Source organism: Podarcis cretensis, assembly GCF_951804945.1.
Source record: "Podarcis cretensis genome assembly, chromosome: 13".
NCBI classification, from domain to species: domain Eukaryota; kingdom Metazoa; phylum Chordata; class Lepidosauria; order Squamata; family Lacertidae; genus Podarcis; species Podarcis cretensis.
Window position 1 is genome coordinate 2,828,186 of NC_137182.1, and position 22,794 is coordinate 2,850,979.

General features: G+C 42.2%; 1 protein-coding gene across 5 annotated transcripts in view; it reads right to left on the minus strand.

The window, feature by feature from the left end:
* The window catches only part of EPB41L4B (erythrocyte membrane protein band 4.1 like 4B), a 138,805-nt gene that overhangs the window by 21,970 nt on the left and 94,041 nt on the right, over nt 1–22,794 (minus strand). For all 5 annotated transcript variants that reach the window (XM_079949450.1, XM_079949451.1, XM_079949452.1 and 2 more), the window contains 4 exons: nt 18,794–18,861; nt 12,874–12,978; nt 2,642–2,762; nt 551–628 (listed from right to left, as the gene is read on the minus strand). In XM_079949450.1, the coding sequence (XP_079805576.1) occupies nt 551–628; nt 2,642–2,762; nt 12,874–12,978; nt 18,794–18,861 (372 nt within the window). The remainder of the gene's footprint in view (nt 1–550; nt 629–2,641; nt 2,763–12,873; nt 12,979–18,793; nt 18,862–22,794) is intronic.

Below are 22,794 nucleotides of genomic sequence, written 5' to 3' on the forward strand. Positions count from 1 at the left end.
TTAAATGTGTGACTCCTTCTTACTTGAAAAATAAATCAAAAAGCAATTGCCTTCAGGGTGTGCATGTGTGTGAGCAAAATCATGAATGCTGTTCACAAAATTATTTTTCCCTGTGGAGCGGTTTCAGTGAAAGCCCCAGCCCCTCCCCCTCCCCAGAAGCTATTTTTCTCCAGGAGAGAATCTACCATTGGTGACGGGACTGTGGGCAAAGGCAAGTACAAACTTTAAAATTCAGAACAACCGTAGTGTCCTGTTACAAAAAAAAATCAAGAAGTAAATGCATACAAAAATCATATCAGATCACTAGAACGATACAATTTCCTCCTGGCTTGACAGTATACAAGCATTTGTCAGCAGTTTCTTAAGCTGGTTTCAAATAAATAGATCAGGAATCTCTACAGGTTTAGTCTAATTTATGAAAGCCAGAATCACAACAGAACTAAGATTGTGTTCTGAATTATTACAACATAAGCATTGTAGCTTTTTCCCGTGCAGATTTAAGAAATTCTCTGAGACATAACTTCCAGGGCTGCAAAATGAAATCATTTACCATCGGCGTGGCTTCCGTGAAATCCATGAGGAGATCTCCAGGTGCCAAGGCAAAGGTCCCTCCAGCATCTGCAGGGCTCTGAAGCACAGTAAAAATTCAGGAAGTGTTAATGGAGTTGAATTGTAAAAAATAATAATTTCATTTGAGAAGATGAACTGCAGGAAAGCTAAATACTATATTCACTAGCAGTGTCAGAACCACAACAATAACTGTAAGAGAGGCAGTGCATTTCTCAACTCTTCTTTGGCCTCCCGGTTCAGGCGCAAAATAAAGCCTAGCTCAGCCACCACAGTCTTCCTTATCCCTGACCCATGCAATACAGTGGGGATCTGGGGTCTTGTGTTAACCCCCATTCAAAGATTTCAGTGCTCCTCCTGCTCTTGCACGTGTTGTGGAATAGCTTCTTTTTTAAATACTGTTTTAAAATATTTATTTTCATGGTACAGAAGATAAATTTTGATAAAATAGTTGTTACAACAGTAAACAACAAATAACTTGTCCTGATGAAATTACAGACTTTTATCAGGCCATGTGTTAAAGTTTCATTTGATTACTCTAAGAGATCATGCCACATTTTCCCATGAGGACTGGGTGGATTTCTGCTACTGCCTGAAGAATTTATGGATTCAATAAACATTTGCCATATAAGAGAAATATGGATCGTGTTTGCCCTTTGCTGCTCTCACCTGGCATGTTAGTTTCTCAGCCAGTGCTATTGACTGTACTCTTGTTATACCAACACCTGTTTTCCAACATCTGGCTGTCTCCATATGGGCAGCAGTCATTAGAAAGGCTAAGAGGTCATCTTTAGGACAATCAGGAGCAGGCATAATCCTAAACCCAAGTAGTGCTAGTGCAGGGGACATTTCCATGGTTTTCTTGTATATTCAGCTTATTTCTTTGAAGGGTTTGATGCTGTCACAACACCCACCACATATGGAAATATGTACCTTTGACTGCACATTCCCTCCAACAATTGGGACTGACTTCCTTACATATTTGGGACAGCCTCACCGGTGTATAATGCCACTATGCAGAATTTTTTAATGATGCTTCCCTTATTTTTGCAGAAACTATTTGCACATCTAGGTCCATTTCCCATGGCATTTTTGTGAACAATATTGCCATATTCTATCCCAAGTTTCTGAGTACTTCCACTTCATCCATCAGTCCCTCCCTGTCAGTGAGGACCAGTGAGGATCCCCTTGTTGCTTCTTCCACCTTCTAGAAAAATGGAATTGTTAGCAAGGCAATGGGGAATTTATCAGACGCTGTAGAGCTTCAGTTGCAACAAATATCAAGGAAATTGAAGTCTCACGTGACTGTTATATATCTCGTTTTTGAATGTTTGGTAATCTGCATCAGGAAGGCATCACCCAAGTCTTCAGTCTATAGCAGAGCCCCACAGTAAGGTCACTCTTGTTTCTCTCTCCTACAATTTTTACCTATATTTTCTCAATCTGCTTTCCATTTTCTAGGTCAAGGATTTCTTCACAAGTGTACACATCCTTTACATATAATGCTACCCCCCCTTCCTGTTTGGCCTATTCCTTTTGAACAGGTTATACCCCTCCCTCAATCCCTACATTTTAGTCATGGGTTCCATCCCACCAAGGTTCACTAATGCCTATCAGGTCATATTTGCCACCCTGAATTAAAAGCTCCAATTCATCTTGCTTGTTTCCCATACTCTATGCATTTGTGTAGAGACAACTAAAACCATGAGTTGTTCCCTCCAGCTGCTTCCTTCTTGTGGTTTCTTTACTTTAGTAGGTTACTGGAGCGCCACCTCAGCTTTTCGTTTGTCTTTTGTCTGTAATGTTGTTTCTCTCCCTCTCAAAATCTAGTTTAAAGCTCTCCTGATCAGGCTTGTGAGACTCTTAGCTAGTCAAGTTGAACATGGGACAGAAAGTTGAACTTGCAGGGACTCCTTGGCATTTCAGGCTTGGATTAGCAGAGGGGAGATTTTCAATAACAGCAAGGAATGTGAACCAAATATGCTTCTCGAAGGCAACCATGAATTTATGAGTTGCACCCTCACCTGCTGCTGAGCCCACATTTTAACCCACCCTTCCAGTTATCTGTATGTACCTTTGCACACGATGAAAAATGTCCCTCCGAGTTTGTTCTCTGTGACACAGGAGATGCTGATGAGTGTGATGGCGATGCCCCAACCGCTGCTGCAAGCGCTGGAGGAAGGTCATCTTCATCACTGGGTTGTTAAAAGTACAAGAAACTTTGCTCACCACAATATTTTTAAATACTCATTTTCATGGGGAGGATAACCTAGAAAGCATTTTCAAAATGTCTACCACTTGTTTTTGCTCACCTCTTCAGTCCTGCTATATTTTCATTTGTGTTTTCTGAAAAGTGTGTCACATACACACACTAGTTGCTGGTACCAGAGTCTCCTAATGCACATACAAAGTTGTACATATAGGGAGGATGGATGCTGAGGGTGCTCCGACCAGGGCCAAACGAAGGCATCGTGACACCCAGGGCAGGGCGTTGCTACATAGGGCACATGTGTGGTGTCGCTACATACGACACATGCGCCGTACGTAGCGATGCTGCACATGCGCTGTACATAGCAGTTTGCCGGTGGCATCGCTCCAGTGCCATATGGACAGGATCCTCTACATGTGGCTGTAGCAGTGACAAAGGGATCCCACCACCGTCCATATGGCACTTAAGCTGCACCGGCGGCAAACCGTGATGTACAGCGCATGTGCAGCATCGTTACATACAGCGCACGCATGCGACACTGCACATGCACTGTACATACTGGTTAGCTGCCAGCGCCGGGATCCTCTGCTCGTGGCTGCAACCGCGAACAGAGGATCCTCCACATGCGGCTGCAGCGGCGCAATGGCTGCTCGTGTTGCAGCAGCGGGGTGAACCTGTTAGGATTCTTGCTCCATGTTTGCAGTCATGAGATTGTTGTCTATCACATGGCGGTGTATGTTTTCATTCCACAGTGTGGGAAGTGACGGAGACAGGATGTTTTGTACTACTGTGTTCTGGAATATAGGACTATTGTCCTTTGTTCATTCTCTCTTTGCTGTTTGATGAGAAAGAGGAAGGAGCTAAGGCAGAATGCTCCGAGTGTATTATATGTAAATAAATGTAGATTAGCCAAAATGCTGTGCTACTGAGTTCTGTTATGCAAACTGTGAATACTCTGCGGATCCCTAAGTGTGCTGATGCCTCTTGGTATCAGTTGCTGTGATATTTGGGCTGAAGAAAGCTTTTGAAGGAGGGAGGGAACATGCCAGTTGGGCATATGTCTCTGCCAGAGTCCTATGCTAGAGTAGGACAATCCTAACAGAGCCCCTGCAGGATGCCTTCTTGTCACACACACACCCAGACCTGGCACCCGGGGCGGACCACTCTGCCCCCCCCCCTTGCGATGCCACTGGCTCCAACTGCTGCATTAGAAAGCATCTACAAACCACAAAACCTTTGAAAAAGCATTTTGTTCAAGAGATTATATCAAATGACAATATAAAACAGTAAAGCTTCCATATTGGTTGGAATTTGTTTTGTATTTAAAGCTCCACTTACCATTAACATATCTGTAGATTACTGTATGTATTTATGGGTGACAAAAATTGAGGTGCTTCCTTTCTGATTCTCACCAAATGCGTTAATTACCGTATACAGCTATAAAATCACTTCAAATGGTTTGGGGAAACCCTTCCCACTCCACCCTTCCTTGCCAAGATAAGCTCCCTGTCTCCCACAAACCCACCCCCCTTTGCACACACACACCTTGAATACATTAATCTTGCCACATACAAAGCCACTCCTAGCTGTGTCTGCTGAGTCTCAGTCTCCAGTAAAAACCAGGTTTCAGGGGCACCAAGAGCTGCTGCCAGGGGGAGTATTTTGTGGTTCACACTGAAGAGGCTGGGGAATCGCTGGCTGCTCCTTTCTTTCAGGGCCAAGAGCAGCTCCTGGCTGCCTTCCTTGCCCCTCCTCGGAGCACACAATAACCCATGACAACACCCTCTTTCCTAGCTTATTATAAAACAAAAAGACTATTTTCTGTGTTAATTAGATGCTATATTAATGCAAATGGACAGGTTTTAGTTCCTTGACCTTGTTAATCTTTATTTTGCACCAAGGCTGCTGACATTCTTTTAAACTTTCCCCTTCACACGCAGCAGGAATAATTTGGCTTTCTCCCCACTCTCGCTAGGTAAATTTGTTTCCTTGTACTCATTTGTATGGAAGTGGAATTTTCTCATGTGGCTTTGCCAGTTGAGTAAATATTCTCAGTCACTTGAAAATAACAACTGCAGGTTGCAGCAGAAATTTAGTTTCACACATTCTGGCTGCAAGGCTGGAGCACCAGACATTTGCCCAATTAACTTCCTTTAAAAGAGGATCACCTGCATTTTACCTATTTAAAGGCTTTTTTAAAAAAATGAGGGCATGGTCACTGTTTCTTGTATAGAAAACTCTTGTCATGTTCAATAGGTGTGAACGAAGCTTCAAAAACGTGCATGTTAACACTTAGATCTGCATTCTGCCACTTGTTTTCGTCTAATTTTAACTTATATTGCAATATGTTCCTTTTCATACTCATTAGAGAAATGTGATTATAACAAATGCCTAGTGAAAATAGTTGTGATGAGCACAGCAAAGTGAATGGCAATTCCAGAATCGCTTTCATCGCAGTTTAAAACAAGGCCAACCATAGGAGCCAACTCCTAGGGGCCGATGGGTCTTCATCTCCCAGTAAAACATTTGAGGGGGCTGGGGCCCCAAATTTGATCGGCATTGCCATTCAAATAGAGTTCATGCACTGCGTCATGCGATTGATTATGTGGGGTGGGGCTCACCTGCCCCCCCCATATTTTATTCAAGCTGGCACCCCTGAAGCCATCATCAGTCTGGAGACTAGTTGCACAGTTTTCTGGATTCTTAATAATATATTGAGGCAAACAATATTACCGTATTTTTGGCTCTATAAGACGCACCAAACCACAAGACGCACCTAATTTTTGGAGGAGGAAAACAAGAAAAAAAAGTACTCTGAATCTCAGAAGCCAGAACAGCAAGAGGGATCTCTGCGCAGTGAAAGAAGCAATCCCTCTTGCTGTTCTGGCTTCTGGGATAGCTGTGCAGCCTGCATTCGCTCCATAAGACACACACACATTTCCCCTTACTTTTTAGGAGGGAAAAAGTGAGTCTTATAGAGCAAAAAATACGGTACTTCCTTCCATTTTTCATTTTGTAATTTTTTTTAGCAACAAACCATAAAAGAATTTCAATGCATTACAAACATTCAAATGCTCCATGTCAAGCCTTCATCCAAAATAAAACAGTAGATACTGAAGTGTGTGTAAGTGGAGACATAACTTTAAACCAATAAACACATTGTGTCAATATAACTAGCTTGTGTTATCGTTACATTCAAGCAACAGCAGAAGAAAAATCTGTTGATGTACCACAAATATACCCTTAACTAAAACCAAAAATGCTGAATGTGTTTCTGTTGCTACTAAAATGAATTGTGTTGTTCTAAATGTAATGCATGTACTCTTGGCATGCAGTAAATACTCTAATTTTTAGAGATAAGTCAAAATTACTTCAAACAACTCTTACTTCAAACAACTCTACACTCAGGGGCCACAGAAAGAGGCGGAAATAGACCAATTTTTAAGAACTAATGGATTACAAAAAATATCTCAAGAAAATAAGACAATGTTGAACTACAAAATAACAGAACAGGAGATTGAAGGTGCCATTCAGAACATGCAATTGGGCAAGTCTCCAGGACCGGACGGATTAACCTCCAAGTATTACAAGACTTTGAAAGACTACTTAATTCAACCATTAAAAGAGGTATGCAACGAGATTCTGGAGGGAAAGAAGGCGCCGGAGTCGTGGAAAGAAGCTTTCATCATACTTATACCGAAATCTGAATCTGAAAAGACACAACTAAAGAACTACCGTCCCATATCCCTTTTAAATGTGGATTACAAAATTTTTGCAGATATTTTAGCTAATAGATTAAAAAGAGTCCTAAATGAAGTGATACATAAAGATCAGGCAGGCTTTCTCCCAGGCAGACACTTGTCTGATAACACAAGGAACATTATTGATATTTTGGAGTTATTACAAGAGAATATTAATACAAAAGCAGTTTTAATTTTTATTGATGCGGAGAAGGCCTTTGATAATATTTCTTGGAATTTTATGAAGAAAAACCTTAAGGGAATGGGAGTGGGACGGGGGTTTGAAAATGGTATAGAAGCAATTTATTCAGAACAAAAAGCAAAATTGATAGTTAATAATGTGGTGTCAGAAAGGTTTAGAATAGAAAAAGGAACACGACAGGGCTGCCCTATCTCTCCATTGCTATTTATTTCAGTCCTGGAGGTGCTTTTGAACATGATTAGAAGGGACCGGCTGATCCAAGGAATTAAGGTCGGAGCTAAACAATACAAACTTAAGGCTTTTGCAGATGACTTGGTTTTGACATTGCAGGAGCCAGAATCTAGTACGAAAAGGGTGTTAGAATTGATTCAAGAATTTGGTCATGTGGCAGGATTTAAATTGAACAAGCAAAAAACTAAGGTTTTAGAGAAAAATCTGACAATAACGGAAAAAGAAAGGTTTCAGAAGGAGACAGATTTAAATGTGGTTAAGAAAGTGAAGTACCTAGGGCTCAATATGACGGCTAAAAATTTGAATTTATTTAAAGATAATTATGAGAAATGCTGGTCAGAAGTCAAAAAAGATCTAGAAATTTGGTCAAAATTGAAGCTTTCCTTGTTGGGTCGAATTGCAGCTATAAAGATGAATGTATTGCCAAAGATGCTATTTTTGTTTCAAACTTTACAGATTGTGGACAAGATGGATTGTTTCAAGAGGTGGCAAAGAGACATTTCTAAATTTGTCTGGCAGGGCAAAAAGCCCAGAATAAAATTTAAAATATTGACTGATGCTAAAGAAAGAGGGGGGTTTGCCCTGCCAGACATGAAGCTTTATTATGAATCAGCAGCATTCTGCTGGTTGAAAGACTGGCTACTTCTTGAGAACACTGACATTTTGGACTTGGAAGGGTTCAACAATATTTTTGGATGGCATGCATATTTGTGGTATGGCAAGGTAAAAGCTAATAGAGCATTCAAAAACCATATTGTCAGGAAAGCTTTGTTTAATGTCTGGACAAGATATAAAGACTTATTGGAAAACAAGACCCCAAGGTGGCTATCACCTATGGAGGCTAAGGCTCTGAAAAAACTCAGCATGGAGGCCAAGTGGCCAAAATATTGGGAGATATTAGAACAAGATCGAGACACATGGAGATTGCAGAGTTTTGAGAAACTAAAAGATAAAGTGCGAGATTGGTTACATTATCATCAAATAAGAGAAGCCTTTAACTTGGATAAAAAATAGGCTTCCAGGTGGAAAAATCGAAATTAGAAACAGAATTGTTAGAACCTAAAACTAAGATACTTTCGAGAATGTACAACTTGCTGTTAAAATGGAACACTCAGGATGAAACAGTTAAATCAGCTATGATTAAATGGGCACAGGACATTGGTCATAACATTATGTTTGCTGACTGGGAAAAGTTGTGGACCACCGATATGAAGTTTACGGCATGTAATGCCTTAAGAGAAAATATTATGAAAATGATATATAGGTGGTACATGACCCCAGTCAAGCTTGCAAAAATTTATCACCTGCCCGATAATAAATGTTGGAAATGTAAAGAAACTGAGGGAACATTCTTTCACCTTTGGTGGACTTGCCCAAGGGTTAAGGCTTTCTGGGAAATGATATATAATGAACTAAAAAAGGTATTTAAATATACCTTCTCTAAGAAACCAGAGGCCTTCCTTTTAGGCATTGTCAGCCAATTGGTGTTAAAGAAAGATAGAACATTCTTTATGTATGCAACAACTGCAGCAAGAATACTTATTGCAAAGTATTGGAAGACACAAGATTTGCCCACCTTGGAAGAATGGCAGATGCAAGTGATCGATTACATGGAATTGGCAGAAATGACTGGCAGAATCCGAGATCGGGGAGAAGAGTCGGTGGAAGAGGATTGGAAGAAGTTTAAAGAATACCTCCAAAAACATTGTAAAATGTTTGAATGTTAAAATGATGTTGGATACAAAGATAATATGGCATTAGTGATTTGGTAAAAAGAAATATGTAAAAATGACGTGGAAAAAAAGGGGTAAGACCAGAGTATTATTATTATGTTGTGACTAAACAAATGATATAAAGGATTAAGTTATAAAGAACATGTGATAAATGGTTTTAAAAGGAAAGGAAACCAAATGCATAATAGGCTGAAATGTATAATATTGATTAAGACTGGAAAGAGGGTAGGAAACTGCTAAAATTGATTGTGTAAAGGGGAACACAGAAAAGGGAGATGTGAGGAAGTCAGGAAAGAGGGTTATAAAGATAGTAAGCAAGTAATAACTTTTTCTTTGTTTATTGTTGTTTTGTCGTGCTGTTTTTGATTGTCTTTTTTCTTTTTTTTCTTTTCTGTTTTTTTCTGATTGTGACATTTGTTTTGTTGTGAAAAACCTTAATAAATATTTATAAAAGAAAACAAAATTCCTCAGAAGACATATTTTTTGAGATGTTTCTTTTCCTCCCTCCTCCTCCCTACTAAAAAGCCAATAAACATCTCCAAATATTCTCCACCATTCTCCCTCTCTGCCTCGCGATGCCCTGGCATGACACTAGTAGGCTGGAGCTACATTGATCTTATAAACCTTATTAAACATAACGTTCTATAACGTTTAATGGCAGTTTCCCTTTGCTGCTCTGCAGTGCCCTCTGGTGTCACATTTTAATAACACATTTTAATTTATAAGCATTTTAAGTTATAAACTTAGATCTGATCTAGGTCTGAGGTATTATGGAGGATGCACAATGGAGGCCAGGTTGCCCAGCCAACAAAATAGACAGTTACACCAAAAAATTAAAATAACATAAAATAGCCTTGGGATGGGAGGGGGATGAAGATGTACCCTGGCTGCTGCTCCTGGAGAGCCCCACTGGGAGAAACTGTTGCAGAATGAGGCTGAAATGTTCCCTCCCATTTTTTCAATGCACAAACAGAGCAGTGAATGTTGGAGGCCACTTGTGCACAGCTGTAACATTAATTTCTCTGGAATATTTGCAATGAAACTTAGTCTATTTAATCACCATTCACAGCACTCAATTTATTCAATGATTCTCAGCTCTCTACATTCTCTTGTCTTGCTCCTAGACCATAACTGCCAACGTTTTCCTTTTTTTTTAAGGGAAATGCCCTTATTCTGAATAGGATTCCTCGCAAGAAAAGGGAAAAGTTGACAGCTATGTCCTAGACCCCAGTAAAAAAAATCTCCATAAATAGTATTATTTTTTCACAGTGGGAAAACTATGCTGATTGAATTATTAAGATGTTTTGCTTAAAGAAAGAAACTAGTAAGTCAGCAGGTACACAGTTTGCTGCCTGGCTTGCTGTGCACACAGGCTCTGATTTATTCTTTCTACTGGGCATGCTCAACTGACAGTAAGGTAAAGGTAAAGGGACCCCTGACTGTTAGGTCCAGTCGCAGATGACTCTGGGGTTGCAACGCTCATCTCACTTTACTGGCCAAGGGAGCCAGTGTTTGTCTGCAGACAGTTTTTCTGGGTCATGTGTCCAGCATAACTAAGCTGCTTCTGGCCAACCAGAGCAGTGCACAGAAACACCATTTACCTTCCTGCCGGAGCGGTACCTATTTATCTACTTGCACTTTGATGTGCTTTCAAACTCCTAGGTGGGCAAGAGCTGGGACCGAAGAACAGGAGCTCATTCCATTGCGAGGATTTGAACCACTGACCTTCTGATCAATTTAGACCACAGCGCCACCCATGTCCCATTGATTAAAAGGTAAAGGTAAAGGTAAAGGGACCCGTGACCATTAGGTCCAGTTGTGGCCGACTCTGGGGTTGTGGCACTCATCTCGCTTTATTGGCCGAGGGAGACGGCGTACAGCTTCCAGGTCATGTGGCCAGCATGACTGAGCCAATTCTGGCCAACCAGAGCAGCACACGGAAACGCCGTTTACCTTCCCGCCAGAGCGGTACCTATTTATCTACTTGCACTTTGACGTGCTTTCGAACTGCTAGGTGGGCAGGAGCAGGGACCAAACAACGGGAGCTCACCCCGTCGCGGGGATTCGAACCACCGATCTTCAGATCGGCAAGTCCTAGGCTCTGTGGTTTAGACCACAGCGCCACCCGCGTCCCCAACTGGCAGTAGTCATCAGGAATAATAATGAGCAGGGGGCTGTGGCAATGGCAATGGCAGGGCATCATGAGCCAAAAGTGCAAGCTAAGAGTTTGTTTGAATTTAGGGTTTTTGAAGCAGTTAGTAGATGTAATATGAGGGGTTACTCAGGTTGGAAAGCTAATTCGACAGTTTTGGTTGCATTCAGAAAACCTTGTCTGCATACAGAACTGGGGGGGGGGGCTGCTTAAAAACCAGGAAGAGCCACAGAAAATTCATCCAGTCTGCATGTTATCGTATATAATGGGGGCGAACATAATCCAGTGTGTGTGTGTGAGCTGCAGCTGTGCACTTCCTTTCCGCTAGAGGCCTGTCCTGATTTGTTTTGTTCACCTTATCTATTTGTGACTTGCTAAAGTTTGCCAAGATCTTTCAGTCTGCTTCTGTCACTTCTGCTGAAAGGGCCAAAAACAGATGAGACAAGTCACACACTGAACTGTTTCTGGTTACTTTATTAGTAGACTTTGATTCCACCTTTACTCCCCATGGAAAGTCCTCAAGGAAGCTTGCATGAGTCTTTCCCCATCATCTTCACAACAATGCTGAGGTGCAGAGGAGGTGGCGAGAAGGGCTTGGCCCAAGGCTATTCCGTAGGCTTCAGAGCTGAGCAGGGATTTGACTGCTGGCTTCACTGTTCCACTCTTTTAAGTCTGCACTCTCTTTCAAACTGGACCACTTGTCTTTTTCCATGCGATTGTGAAACAACCTCAGTGCAAAAAGACTCCTCTAATTTTATCCACTTTTTTATTCCTCTTCCTCTTCCTCTTTGTTTTCTTCACGGTCTCACTTTTCTCCTCCCTCTTCAGTCACTTCTCCCCAGTGGCAAAGCAGCACCCAAATGCTCCCCACTGCTAGGTGTTTCCTGAGCTGGCTTGGCCTGTCACCTGAGGCAAAACAGGAATGGCCGCCTCCTTTCCTCTCTCCCTCCACTGCTGCCCCCACTACCACTTCCACAATCACCTCTCACAGAATCATAGGATTATAGAGGTGGAAGTGATCCTGAGGACTATCCAGTTCAAGGACGTCCAGCTCCCAATACACTGTGATCTACTCACAGTATAAAAAAACCTGGCAGTGATCTACCCCTAGTTGTTGAGCTTTTTTAGGAAGGAGATTGCTGAGGGGCCAGAAATCAGCCAGGATCTACCAGGAATCTACCAGGAACACCCTGCGATCTACCAGTGGATCATGATCTACCTGTTGTACATGCCAGATTCTAGTTCAACCCCCTGCAATGCTTTGAGGACTGTGAGTTTGGCAAGAGCCAGGGCATGGCAAGGGCAGAAGTAGGGGGGCTGGGGGTGGCCCTGGCTCTTGCCAAACTCAGTGGGAGCTGGAGCACTTCCTCAAAGCATTGCCGCCCGGCTTCTTCATCTGTGGAAAACGGGTTAGTTATGCCACCTGCCGGGACACCTCCTTTTCTGCTTCAGAAGTGGTTGGGTGGGCAGGGTGCCACCTCTTGCACTTCCACTGACCGAGGCAGGAGCTTCACCCCGTCACAGGGGAGCTGGCTCTGTTTCTGAGGGAAAGGCCTGATGGGGGTGGGGTCTAACCTGTTGGACTCAGGCTGGATGGATTGGGAGAAGGATGGTAGAAGGTGGGGAGGCATGTCTCTGTGAAAGGAGAGAGAAAGAGAAAGAGGAGTGGCAGAGAGATGAGGGACAGCTCTCCACATTCACTCTCTGACCCCAAAATGACTTTCCATGGGTCAACCGTTGTCACTGCAACATCATCATTGTGTGTGTGATCAATATCGTGTGATCTCCATAATCAGGACCAGCAGGACATTCCTGACTTCGCATGGCAAGCCTGAAGTTGTCTGGGGGGTGGGGGAAGCAGCACTGACAAGACTCTAAATTTTGTATTATGCCACATCCCAAGGCTGCCATTTTGTGACTGGCACCCACAGCATTTAAAATGTGCCCACTGAACCGAAAGGTTGGCAACTCCTGAAATGGACCCATAGGAAAACACATCTGAAACAGTGTACAGCAGCCATAATTGGAATTATACTCACAAGCTGTACTGCCTCATCAGTTTCCTCACCCGTGGTGCTTTAACTTCCTGCTTCTCAGGTACACTGCTTGTCTGTGTTGTCTCTGGCCGTAAAGGGGCTAGATTTCTAAATGAAGAAGAAGAAAGAAATGAAAAAAATAAGAAAAGACAAAGTTAGGACTTCTGGGAGAAGATATCATTTGTTCGATATCTTAGGTAGGTAGGTAGGTAGGTAGGTAGGTAGATACATATCTCAAGTGTTTGTTTGTTTGTCTCTGTGTGTGTACGTGTGTGCATACACACCCACACCTACTATGATTTTATTTAATTGTATGAATTGTTTTCATGAATTTGTTGTTGTTTGCTTTATATGCTGTTGTGTTTGCTGTTATAGATTGCAATGTTTGCTGTTTTTAATGCTATTGTGAATATTGTGAGCTGGTTTGAGCTCAACATCTGTTGCTGGAAAAATGGAATACAAATACAGTCATACCTCGGGATAAATACTCTTCAGGTTGAGCGCTTTCGGGTTGCGCTCCGCAGTGACCTGGAAGTAACGGAGCACATTACTTCCAGGTTTTGCCACTCGCGCATGCGCAGACGGTCAAAATGATGTCACGTGCATGCGTAGAAGCGGTGAAACGCGACCTGCACACGCACAGGCGTGCTGTCGCGTTTTGCGTTCCGTTCGGGATGCGAACAGGGCTCCGGAATGGATCCCGTTTGCATCCCGAGGTACCACTGTATTAAAAGGTAAAGGTAAAGGTACCCCTGCCCGTACGGGCCAGTCTTGACAGACTCTGGGGTTGTGCGCCCATCTCACTCAAGAGGCCGGGGGCCAGCGCTGTCCGGAGACACTTCCGGGTCACGTGGCCAGCGTGACAAAGCTGCATCTGGCGAGCCAGAGCCGCACACGGAAACGCCGTTTACCTTCCCGCTGGTAAGCGGTCCCTATTTATCTACTTGCACCCGGAGGTGCTTTCGAACTGCTAGGTTGGCAGGCGCTGGGACCGAGCAGCGGGAGCGCACCCCGCCGCAGGGATTCGAACCGCCGACCTTTCGATCGGCAAGCCCTAGGCGCTGAGGCTTTAACCCACAGCGCCACCTGCTCAGCTACCAAAGATTATCTCTTTTTCTTTCTACACTCCACAGACCCCCCTCTCTCTTCCCTAGAGCAGCTTTTTCTCCTGCATCCTAGACCACAGGTGCTCTTCTACCTCTCTTTCTGCCCAAGCACCTTCCAAAAGCCCACAGCTTGGGAAGCTAATCTCTCACTCCCGAAACTCAAAGAAAAACCCATGCAGACAGGCAGGTCCATGGAGCAGCTGGAGAAGCACACCCCACCCCCTATTTCACACACCCCATATTCAAGGAAACTCCAGGGATTCCATCACTACCACTTCCACTAGGCAGACCTATGGTCAGAGTAAAGCCATCTCCACCACTTCTCCTCCCTGTGTAAAATACTTCATCTGGGCCCTGAGCTGCTTGCCTCTGCTCCTGCCACCTCCACCATGCGGAGGGGCAGGTATTGGCTTTGCTGCTGCTTCTCTGTAAACATATTAGTTAATATCCTGGAAGCCATTTCCTGGGAAATCAACCTGGACCAAAGGAATTTAAGTTACAAGAGAGATTTCAACTCATGTGAGCAACTAGAAGACCTTTGAGGTGCCTTCTAACACCAGTTTTTATGTAGTTTTAGCAACCAGTTATCAAAGCATTTCAAGTTTGTTTGTTTTTTTAAAAAATCATCTAGTTACAGTGGTGCCTCGCAAGACGAAAAGAATCCGTTCCGCGAGTCTCTTCGTCTTGCGGTTTTTTCGTCTTGCGAAGCAACCCTATTAGCGGCTTAGTGGCAAAGCGGCTATTAGCGGCTTAGCGGCTTAGAAAAAGGGGGGAAAGCGAAAAAAATTGCAAGACTTGCAAGACGTTTTCGTCTTGCGAAGCAAGCCCATAGAGAAATTCGTCTTGCGAAGCGCCTCGAAAAACGGAAAACCCTTTCGTCTAGCGGGTTTTTCGTCTTGCGAGGCATTCGTCTTGTGGGGCACCACTGTATTTAGTTTCACGTTCAGTATTACCCCTAGGGTTGCCACCTGTTCTGGATTATACAGGATTGTCCCATATTTCAATGTAAAATGCTACGTCCTGTATTTCACGTCTTCTCTCTGCCAAGTTAGGAATCCTCTCCAAATACATGTGTTTGAAAGGGTGTGTGAAAGGTCAGGTATTTAAGCTCTGGGTAGCCAAGCAAAGCAGATTTGGAAATTCATGTGTGTGTTGTGTATGACAAATTCCTAGGGGGGCCGTCCTGTTAGGCTGCAATAGATTGTAATGGATTGCTATGAAGTCACTTCAGCACCAAATGAAAATAAACCCCCACCCCACCCCCACTGCCATGCCCTGTCCTGCATTTTGCCAGAACAAATGTGGCAACCCTACTCCTCCCCAACCCACAAAGGAACACACAAACTAAGATACAGAGTTACGGAGACATGTTATGGAGAAAAGCAAAATACAGATAAACATAACAGAGAAGTCTAATTTAATCTTGCTATGGTCCAATATATATTCCAAGCTAAATATGTCAGAAGTGCACCTTCTTCTAGATTCATTAAGTTGTTTTTCGAAGCTTTTGCAACAGAAATTTCTATTATGCATGTGACGGACCTACTCTAATTATACATTAAATACATTAATTTTGTCAAGTTGCATTTTCTTCTAAATGTAAAAACAGTGGTAGAATATATTTAGATCATAGTTCCATTTATATTTCACAGACCATTAAAAATGTGTAAGATTCTGCACTGCTAATGAATTTCAAAGGCTCATCCCATCATTTGGGGGAATTTTGCAGTGCTGTCTGACAGGGATAGCACATTCAAACAAGTTCATTTAAAGAGAACTCTTAGCTCTCTCTGCATCAGACGTTCAACATACTGGGGTACCTGAACAGGAATAATCATTATATTGTTGGGAGTAAAGCAGCAGCGCTTGTTGTATCTTACCTGATAATAGACAGAAAGGCAACCTATTCCTCCTCTACTGATTTCTTCTTCAGTGACTACTTGTTGATATGTAGATTGGTTTTTCTCATGGAAAATGCTAATGAAGCAGCACAAGCAAGACTTGACTTATTTATTTATTTATTTATTTATTTATTTATTTATTTATTTATTTATTTATTTATTTAATCGATTGAGTGATTGATTGATTGATTGATTGATTGATTGATTGATTGATTGATTTATATACCACCCTTCATAATACAATCTTAGGGCAGTTCACAGACTAATAAGTAGTAGTAGTTTGGGGAAATGGCCTCATGGGCCAGTTTAGACCCCTTAGTGGACCAAGAATGGCCTGTTGTCCGGGGTTTCCCTACCTCTGGGTTAAAAAATTTTTTAGTGAATAATGATAGATACCATCAGTGGATAAAAGCTGACTATGCTGAGCCAACAGTTTGTTTTAAAAAGAATATTGCGAGCACATGTTTAAACATTTGGCATTCCAAGCAGCCCAGATGGCTTTCGTGTGCGTTCCACGAAAGTAGTGGCTCAACAAATGTACCACATGACAAGTGATATTAAAAACAATGACAGTCAGGAAAATCAAAATAGGCTGATCAGAAATGCGTAGCAGCAAATGTTTCCTTTCTTCAACTTCGCAGGTTTTGGAGCACATTTCAATCAATCCACACATCCACACACTTGCAGAGGATTTTGTTGCACTCAACTGATATGGCAAGGCTCCAGCAGGCATTGGTCAATTATCATGATTTATGTATTTATTCCATTTGAATTTCTCATTCTCCCAGGAGCCAAAAGAGTGGCATTGTAATTTTATGAATTCTCGTATATATCTATTCCACACTTTCTCCAAGGGTTTTTGGGCAATATATATGGTTCTTCTTTTTATTCTCTGTGGTAGATTATGTTGGCAGGGAGTGACTGGCCCAAGATAATCCAGAAAGCTTTCTGGCAGAGGAGAGATCTGAATCCAGTTCTCTACCACCTCAATCATCACAATAACCCTGCAAAATAAATTAGTCTGACAGAGATTACGTCAGTAACTCAACAAAGTTAACAAAGGCTATTCAAAGGCTATTTTGCAACTCAGTGTGGATTTTAACCTGTTGATATCCAAACCTAACATTCTACTAGCCAGTGTACCAAGAATCAAGTTGGCTGGTTGTAATGTTATGAATTTGTGGGTGACAGACCCTCCCTTAAATTCCTGGGTCTAGTGTGTGTTGGAGTTTAATCAATGCTTGGAGTATTAAAATAGGCTGCCAGATGCTGAATTTAGCAGTGTCAATTTACAGGCCAAACCAGTTTTTCTGTGTTCAGGAAATCACCTGGGAGAAAAGCCATCATCATGGAGAACAAAAGGAAGGTAATGAGTGATTAGCAAAGCAGATAGCAGAGAGGTGTGAGCCCCTCCTTCAGAGAGATAGTGAGCAGAGAAAAGGGGTCTGTCTGTTAAATGCAAGGGGCTGCGCAGAGGGCTGAGGGTCAGGGCTGATTTCTGCTGCATCCAAGACTGTGGCCATGGGAGGAGCAATGCTAGAAGCCCCTCCACCGCAGATTCAGGTTATATAGGTGTGTGTAAATAAACCATATATCACAAAGGCAGTCTCCACTGTGCCTTACAAGCCCTGGAATCTCTTACCACTAAGAGACTGGGGAGGCATGGAAAAGTATATTACACTCTTCCCCCCAAAATGGTCCCACATGTATCTCAAATGGGGAGGAGGAAACTGGCAGTGGAAGTGAAGCCCTTAGAAGGACCCTCTTTGTACATTGTGAAGAAAGTGGTTTTAACTATATGTACTCTAAGAATTATTATGTTGGATATGGCCCCAACTATCACAAAAAAGCAACCATTTTCTCATTCCAGCATAAATCTGTTCTCTTTATGGCACCTAGTCTGTGCCAGATTTTAGCTCTGCCAGATTCTTGTTTTGCCAGAGCTTCATTTACAAGACTCAAATCTGTCTGGAAATCCTATTTCTCCATTTCTACTTCATCAGTGAAGTACAATGAAGATGGGGCAGTTTCTCCACATAAAGCCATTCTCTCCCCACCCCTCGACATAAATAGGAAGCATTCCAACTAATGCATTAATTGACAGCTTCAGTTTCTGAAGCAGCTGTTTTTGATTAGGCACTGAAAACATTCCAGTTCTATTGTAGCTAATTATAAAATAGTAATAAACTAATTCCATAAAAGTGACAGTGACCTGAGGACACAAATTTAGATAAATTTGGTTTGGACCACTGATTCTTCCAAGCTAGACCTTTCTGCCCCGGGCAGTTACCGGTAATTAGGGATAGGACACACACACACACACACACACACACACACACACACACACACACACACACGAATTAGATTATATTTACAGGGAGGAGATACCAAACACTAACACTGGATAGCCTTGAAAACTGGCATGCAGACTGAAGGTGTAAATAGGTGAATAAACCCTATTTCTTAAAGCCAGACAGTCTCTGCTGCGTCTTCTATTCTCCAAAGGGACACAGACCCCATGGGCTCTCGCCACCACTTGGCAGAGAGAGGGGCCGGCTTGTAACAAGAGGGACTTTTGTAACAATATTCAAGGTTTACATATTGAACCCTAACAAGAGAGATTTCCACCATTTATTTATTTTTTTCAAACTGTAGCCCTAAACAATAGGAATACCCCCCTTCTCTCTGTGTGTTTGAAAACTTGGGGACGATGGGAAATTAGTTTGCATACCCCTACAGTGGAAGATTCCTGCCCTTTGTGAAGAACTTGCTTTTGGGGGGAGAGGGAGCATCTAGGACATGAGTGGTTGCAACTATCAACTAGATTTGTATCCTTGACAAGCATGTACTGCATTCTTTGACGATTCCAATAACTTTCATTAATAATCTCAACCCTGCAAATAAGAATCCACAGACCTGACATTAGAGTCCTGCAGACTGGAAGCATTAGAAGGATTTGTCAAAGAAGTTTCTTCTTTTCCAACCTGTTGAAAAAATAACTCTACTTTAGTACAGTGCATAGTAATTTAGTATAGTACATAGATTCAGCATACAAATACAGATACATTTGGCAGTGAGTGCTTACTTTTGAATCAAGGCTAACACTGTAAAGGTCTTCTCCTGTATTTTCCATTGAGAATATTTTGTAAATGAATCACCAGAAATCACAATTGTGTTGTTTAACAAGAACTGGGGGCTTTAGAAAATTGTAGGCATATAAATACTTTTATTTCCAGATTAAATTAGACTCATTTTTGTTCGCATTATTCTTTAGGCAGCTATTCTAGGCCAGTCTGCAAAACAATAAACTTTTACTCCAACTCTCACACCCAGCTCATTATACAAATGCAGTGATCTACGGGAGCCTATGAGGAGCACACAGCAATTGCTGCTAAGCTCATGGTTCATTTGCAGAGGGGCTATTTGCGCCAGCACCATCACTCACATGCCTTCCACGACTGCTTTGGTTTGCAGCCCTCAGCTGGAACAAGACCTCATACCAACACAATACAGTGGTACCTTGGTTCTCAAATGCCTTGGTGCTCAAACAACTTGGAGCCCAAACGTTGCAAGACCAGAATTAAATGTTCTGGTTTGTGAACATTTTCAGAAGCCGAACGTACTCTATTTTGAAGAAGAAGAAGAGTTTGGATTTGATATCCTGCTTGATCACTCCCTGAAGGAGTCTCAAAGTGGCTGACATTCTCCTTTCCCTTCCTCCCCCACAACAAACACTCTGTGAGGTGAGTGGGGCTGAGAGACTTCAAAGAAGTGTGACTGGCCCAAGGTCACCCAGCAGCTGCAGGTGGAGGAGTGGGGAAGCGAACCCGGTTCACCAGATTACAAGTCCACCGCTCTTAACCACTACCACCACACTCTTTGAGTGTTACGCTTCCAATTTGAGTGCCACACTTCTGTTTTGAGTGTTAGGCTGAGGTCTGTCTATTTTTGCTATTTATTTTGCATTTTTGTTTTTGTGGCTTTTTTCTTTGTTTTTGTGACTGTGTGGAACCAAGTGTGGAACCAGCTACTGATTGATTGATTGATTGATTGATTGACTGCAGTACATTGTTTATTGCTTTCATTTTATGGATAAATGGTCTCGTTAGATAGTAAAATTCATATTGAATTGCTGTTTTAGGGGTTATTTTTAAAAGTCTGGAATGGATTAAACCGTTCTGCATTACTTCCTATGGGAAAGTGCGCCTTGGTTTTGGAACGCTTTGGTTTTGGAACAGACTTCCAGAATGGATTCAGTTTGAGAACCAAGGTAACACTGTATATAGGCTATGATGAAAGGAAGTTATGGGTGCTGGATCTTCCCTTTTGATGATCCTCACCAAACATACTCAGTCCATTTCAGTCTCACCATACCCCTAGGTTTCTCATGTTTCCCCATTTAGACCAACTGAATTAAATCCTACTCTTACAAACAATGAGGTTTTTCAAGGTAACAGTCGGTCGGGGTTGCATTTCATAAAAATGTCTTTCAAGTTAATTTTTTTTGGGGGGAATGTGACTGCTGAGGAGTTTAATTTATTTCTCATCTGACTAATAGCAAAGTTCTGTTGGCAGCACTGAATCAGTGGCACATGTCCTCCTGGCATGCACTCTTTACAAAGACCTGAGGAACGAAATTATCACACACACCTCTTTTATTGTCCATTCCGGGTCACCCAACCACTGCCACAGTGTCTTTTCTCCTGGCAGATCAAGAGGAGCAGATGACTGCAAAGGTTGAAAGGTTTGTAGCTGAGGCAATCAGAATAAGGTCCACTATTTGATTGCTGATTCAGGACCCTCAACTGTGTTTTATATAATCGACTTTTTATTTTGTTCTGTGTATATTGCAATGTTCTTTTGTTGCTATGGCTGTTGGCTGATGCAACTAAAGTTTCATTCATTCATTCATTCATTCATTCTGAGCAACGCAAAGCACTGCATGCAACAACACAGCGCCAACGGTGGAAGGGCACAGCACAACTTAACCAGAGAGTTGCTGCTCTTCCTCTTTTGCTCCTAATTCATTCAGTTGTTTGTGCAATGTGCACAACTTAAAACATGTGCATGGTTATTACAGACCTACACTCCATGGCTGCAGCCATACTGAATCCAGATCTGGAATGTGGATTCTCTGAACCAGGATCCTTGAGGGAAGCAAACATGCCACAGCAAAACTCCGGCTCATGCAAGATCCATTGCATTCCATCCACCTTTATTTGCAGTGGGAGTTTTGCATTACATTTGAACACAGATATAATAAACTAGGATCAAACAATGATTTTGTACAAAAACCACAATCATGCAAATTCATTACACAACTTTCAGACAGTTGCTGCTGTGCTTGTTTTAAATATCAGTCTTTAGCAAGGTGCTCTGCCTCCCTCCTCGCTTATCATGTAATAAGCAGATCCATCACAAATGACGGCAACCATAGATCTGCACTCATTTCATCTTGACCACTACGTTTTGGGGAGAAAACACATCTGCATTCAAGGAGTCTACTGCATTAATTTTGTTTGCCGAGAATACAGCCTGTATACAGGGTGACTTTGGGCAGGAGAAGCCTATAAATATGCACATAAATACATACATGGAGATTCTGTTTATTCATTCATTTATTTTGGACCACAGCTATTCAGAAGATCAAACTGGGGCCCTTTGCTGCTATCCTTAGAAATGCTTTCAAATATAAATAACACAGGACTGTCACCTGTGGGGGAAACATTCTCATGAAAACTCATGAAGCAATTCGTATTTATTTGTTTGTTTGTTTGTTTGTTTGTTTGTTTGTTTGGCTGTGGTACTTTAGAGAAGCTAGCTGACTTTTCTTCTGTTGGCCCTAGAAGCTCCTCACTAACCTTGGTGGAGAGAGAGTCAATTCTGTAAGAAGAAATACTGATCCTGATATTCTAATGCCTTGGCGGAGGGAGGGGGGACTTCCCATCTAGAAGACTATCCCATTCTCCACCTAAAGTGCTCATATCCTTCTCTGTTCTGAGAGGGAAAATGTCTAACTCTCCCCACAATTATGGAGCAGAGAACTGACACAGTTCACCTCTAATAGGGTTCAAGAAAACCCTTTATAGTGTAGTTTTACAAGACCAGTTTCTGAAAAAGAGGGGGAACAGAAATAGCTCTTCCCAATGCTTTTTTTCCTTAAAAAATGTTTAGGGGGACTCTTATTTTGACTCAAGAAAATCACCATTTTATAGTTCAAATTGGGAAAAATAAATACAGCAAATGGACAAACGTACAAAGATTCACAAAATGTTTAGGGGTATGTGTCCCCCTGCGTCTCTCCAGAAAAAAAAGCACTGGCTCTTCCTCTAGGCCTTTTATCAAGAAGACAAACTTCCCTATAATGTGGAAGCGGCAGGCTTTTCAGCTGGGAGATTGAGATCTGGGACTATTGAGGCCTTTCGAGACAAGCATAGGCAACACTGTGCCTGAGGAAAGTCAATAGAGACCATATCTTGGAGACCATATTTTTCCTTCTTCACTGAACACCATCAACCTCCAGCTGATCTCAAGCTGTGCACTGAGCTGCAAAAGCTGCCCCAATTTATATCTTGCAGTTGCAACCCCCCCCCCCGCCCCCAATTCAGTTAAAGGGCCTGGGTTGAGAAGAGAAGCAATATAAACTTCTACCTTGCAGAAAAGAGTGGCCCCTCAGAATATGTAAATGGACTTTCCCTGATATAAGCTCTCTTGGTATTTTGGATAAATCTATCTTTGCCCCATAGGCGTCAGCCTTATTATAATTGGATTGGTTTTAATCCTATATTTTGCCAAAGTGATTTATCTTTCATCTGAAATCTGTGCCAAGGTGAAAGAGGGAGAATGAAATAAATCACAGACCAAATCTTTGAAGGCACACCTATTCTTTTCCTTGCTATTAAAGAAAAACAATGTAA